The 3,450-nt window shown below is 69.6% G+C and overlaps 1 protein-coding gene across 1 annotated transcript in view; it reads right to left on the reverse strand.

Annotated features, from left to right (window-relative positions):
* Positions 1–6: 6 nt before the first annotated feature.
* The window catches only part of CPXM1 (carboxypeptidase X, M14 family member 1), a 5,633-nt gene continuing 2,189 nt past the window's right edge, over positions 7–3,450 (reverse strand). The window contains exons 5-14 of the mRNA XM_021382576.1: positions 3,369–3,450; positions 2,506–2,656; positions 2,333–2,421; positions 2,132–2,255; positions 1,860–2,056; positions 1,610–1,789; positions 1,234–1,531; positions 1,020–1,159; positions 663–765; positions 7–451 (exon numbers count right to left, since the gene is read on the reverse strand). The exon at positions 3,369–3,450 is cut by the window's right edge and continues 5 nt beyond it. Of these exons, the coding sequence (XP_021238251.1) occupies positions 216–451; positions 663–765; positions 1,020–1,159; positions 1,234–1,531; positions 1,610–1,789; positions 1,860–2,056; positions 2,132–2,255; positions 2,333–2,421; positions 2,506–2,656; positions 3,369–3,450 (1,600 nt within the window). The 3' untranslated portion in view covers positions 7–215. The remainder of the gene's footprint in view (positions 452–662; positions 766–1,019; positions 1,160–1,233; positions 1,532–1,609; positions 1,790–1,859; positions 2,057–2,131; positions 2,256–2,332; positions 2,422–2,505; positions 2,657–3,368) is intronic.

Below are 3,450 nucleotides of genomic sequence, written 5' to 3' on the forward strand. Positions count from 1 at the left end.
GGCGGGGCGGGGCCAGCGCGGGGAGGCGGGGACTCCGCCTCGGAGGCGCCATTGACCTTCAGCGCGTGGGCGGGGCCGAGGGGCGTGACGCGCGGAGAGGCGGGGCCAATGGGAGCGTGGCGCACGGAGGGGCGGGGCCAATGGGAGCGTGGCGCACGGAGGAGCGGGGCCAATGGGAGCCTAGGGCCGCGGGTTCGATGCCCGCTCCGGGCGGCTCAGGGAGCGCGGCGTTGGGCGCGGAGCCGGCGCAGGCGGTGGCGGTGCAGCCGCAGCTGGAGGTCCAGGGGCCCCCGGCCCCGCAGGCGTCGCCGAGCCAGGCGGAAGCTGCACGGCGTGGGTTCGTTCTCGAAGGTGACGCGGCATGGCCGCGTGGCCGCCTCGTAGCCCTCGGCGCGCGCAGTCACCTCGTACTCGCCGGGGTTCAGCAGCCGCCAGTAATCCCCATCCACAGCTGTGGAGTGAGGTCAGAGCCGCAGTGGTGACACCCTATCTCCATCTCCATCCCATCCCATCCCCATCCTCTCCCCTCCCATATTCGTCCCATCTATTCCATCCCTATTCCCTTTATCCCATCTATCCCATTTATCCCCTCCCATCCCCGTCCCCCACCCGTTCCCTTCTGGCCCCTTCCCGTCCCCCTCCCCATCTCTGTCCCGCTCTACCTGTCCGCACGTCGTGGTTGATGCCATCCACTGAGATGATGGCGTTGGCGATGCCCTCACCCGTGTCTTCATCCCGAACCACCCCCTTAATGCCACGGTGCACCTGGGGAGCACGGGGCCAGCTGTCAGGGGACACCCCACACCGCACAACACCGGCGTGGGACACCCTCAGCTGCACCCTAAGCAAGCACTGGGGCACGGCCCCAGGACATGGCACCACGGCACCCGTATGAGTGGGTCCACCCTATGAGTGCACACACCTCCAGCACGTGCCCACCCCCAGCACGTGCCCACCGCAGCCCCAAGCAGGGAGCAGGGAAAGTGCTGCAAAGCCCGGGGGGCACGGGGGGCCCCCACCTGCTCCATGTAGAGCAGCAGCGACTCGCGGTTGTTCTCCCACTCGGCCGGCAGCTCGGAGACGTGCGGGAACTTGTCGCACGAGAGCTCCACCGTGATCTCGAAGCAGTTGGTGTGCAGGTAGCTGAAGTCGTTCATACCTGGGGGAGGGCGGCGGTGCGTCAGGGGATGGCGGGGGCTGCGGGACCCCCCCCTACCCCGGCCTCGCACTCACTGCCGGGCACCGTGTGCCAGTTGGCCCCATTGATGATGTTGCCGGAACGCATGAAGTCGTCGTAGTGGCAGAGGCGGCGCTCCTCGCTGGCCATGGCCAGGTTGGAGGTGGCGTAGACGGTGGCCAGCCAGCGGAACACGCCATCGTCTGCCGTGGGGGTCAGCTCCTGCGCCTTCCAGTAGGTGCGCGTCATGTCGAAGGGGTAGGTGACCACCAGCTCCCCGCCGTGCAGGTTGGCGCTCAGCACGAAGGGGTAGCGCTGCATCCAGGAGATCACCGCCCGCGTCTCGGGGGCCACCTGCGGTGACACCGTGTCACCGGGGCGCAGCCGGGACCCCCCACCCCGCCCCCGTGCCCCGCGGCGCCGTGCCCTCACCGTGGCGTTGGCGAAGGTGTAGTACTCGGGGATGGGGATGTAATGGTTGGGGAACTGGTGGGGCACCAGGTCGTTGTCCTCGGCGTCCCACAGCGCCGTGTTGAGGTCGGCGAAGTTGTGGTTGAGGTCGATGCCTTCGTAGGTCCAGCGTCCCATGGCCCAGCCCGACAGCTCCGAGCCCTGTGGGGCGTGCGGGGTCAGCGGGTGGGCAATGGGACGAGTGCCCGGGGGGGCGGGTTTGGGGCCGTACCAGGCGGTAGGCGGTCTCGTAACCGTCGGGGTTCATGGAGGGCAGGAGGTGGATGCGCGTGCCGGTGACCAGCCGCACCACGCGGGGATTGCCGCGCCGGAACTCGCGGCACAGGTATTCCATCAGGTTGAGCAGCAGCTCCCGGCCCAGCACCTCGTTGCCGTGCATCCCCGCCACGTAGCGGAACTCGGGCTCGCCTGCGGGCACGGCGTATAGCGGCTGTGGGTCCTGACCCCCGCCCCCCGGCCCCATATCCCGCCCCACGGACGTACCCACTTCGTGCTGCCCCGGGTTGTCGGAGATCTCCATGACGTACATCTTGAGGCCCAGGTAGCTCTTCCCAATGCTGTAGATGCGGGTGATGTTGGGGCACTCCTCGCTCACCCTCTTCATCAGCTGCGGGGAAAGCACTCACGCTGGGGTCCGGGGGCACCCAGGGCTGCAGGGACCACGCTGGGGGGATCCCAACGCACCTTCCTCATCTCCTTGTAGTTGTGGTGCCGGAAATCCAGCTTGTCAGTGGGTATGGGGTCATCGGGCCACTGGTAGATGTTGTTGGGGTCTGCGGGGTGGGGGCACGGGCAGGGTGAGGGATGCAGGGAGCAGCCCCCCGCCCCCCCCCCCCGCTCGCCGTGCCCGTTCCCACCTGGCAGGGCGCAGCCCAGCACCTCGGCCCGCAGGCAGATGGTGCCGTTCTCGAACCAGCTCTGCGGGTTGATGCGGATGTAGCGTGCCACCGCCGGGCACGGCAGCGCGTTCAGCACCGGCGTCTCGGGATCCTTGTTGGCCGGGAACACCTGGGGGGGGTCCCAGCCCCCGCGTGACCGTGGGCGCAGCGCGGCGCCGGGGGGTGTTGGGATGCGGGGATGGGGCAGAGCCGCCAATGGGGACCAAAGGGTTACGGGCGCTGCGCTGCGTGGCCCCATCCTCCCCTGGCCCCGTTCCAGCCCCTAATGAGGAGCGGACACGTGGCAGCGGGCTGAGCCCGGCGCTGAGGGACCCGAGCGGGGGCGGAACCGTGGGGCTGGGGTACTCACGCTGCTCCGTGCCCCCCCCGCAGCATAGGAGCCCTCAGGGATGAGCGTGGGGACCCCAAACCCGCTCCTGGCAACGGGACCTCACCCCTGCTCCCGGCACAACCACGGCCCAGGGACCCCAACCCCGCTGTCAGTCCATTTCTCCCGCATCCCCGCACACTGCGTGGGGCCAGGGGGGCCCACCTGCACCCACCCAGCCGCGACCACGCGCCCGCACAGCTCCCACACGGGTGCCTGAGCACCACGCTGCCGTGTTCACCTCCGGGCACATCCCACCGCTCAGCCCCGCGCGTGTCCCCCCGCGCCCCCGGCCCCCCCCAGCGGGCAGGAGCACAAGCAGCCTTTGTGCGGAGGGGAAGCGCTGGAGGATGCTCTGCGGGACGGGAGGCCAAAGGCAACAGCAGAGCCCGGTGCAGCGCCGTTAACCCGCTGAGCCCTGCCGTGCGGGACGGGCTGCGGACCGGCTGCGTACCGCTTCCTCGGTGCCGTTGCGACACGGCTGCCACGTGTGCGTGTCGTTGCTGAACTGCACCTTGTAGGAGGTCACCCAGTCG

This window comes from Numida meleagris, unplaced genomic scaffold (assembly GCF_002078875.1).
Source record: "Numida meleagris isolate 19003 breed g44 Domestic line unplaced genomic scaffold, NumMel1.0 unplaced_Scaffold250, whole genome shotgun sequence".
NCBI classification, from domain to species: domain Eukaryota; kingdom Metazoa; phylum Chordata; class Aves; order Galliformes; family Numididae; genus Numida; species Numida meleagris.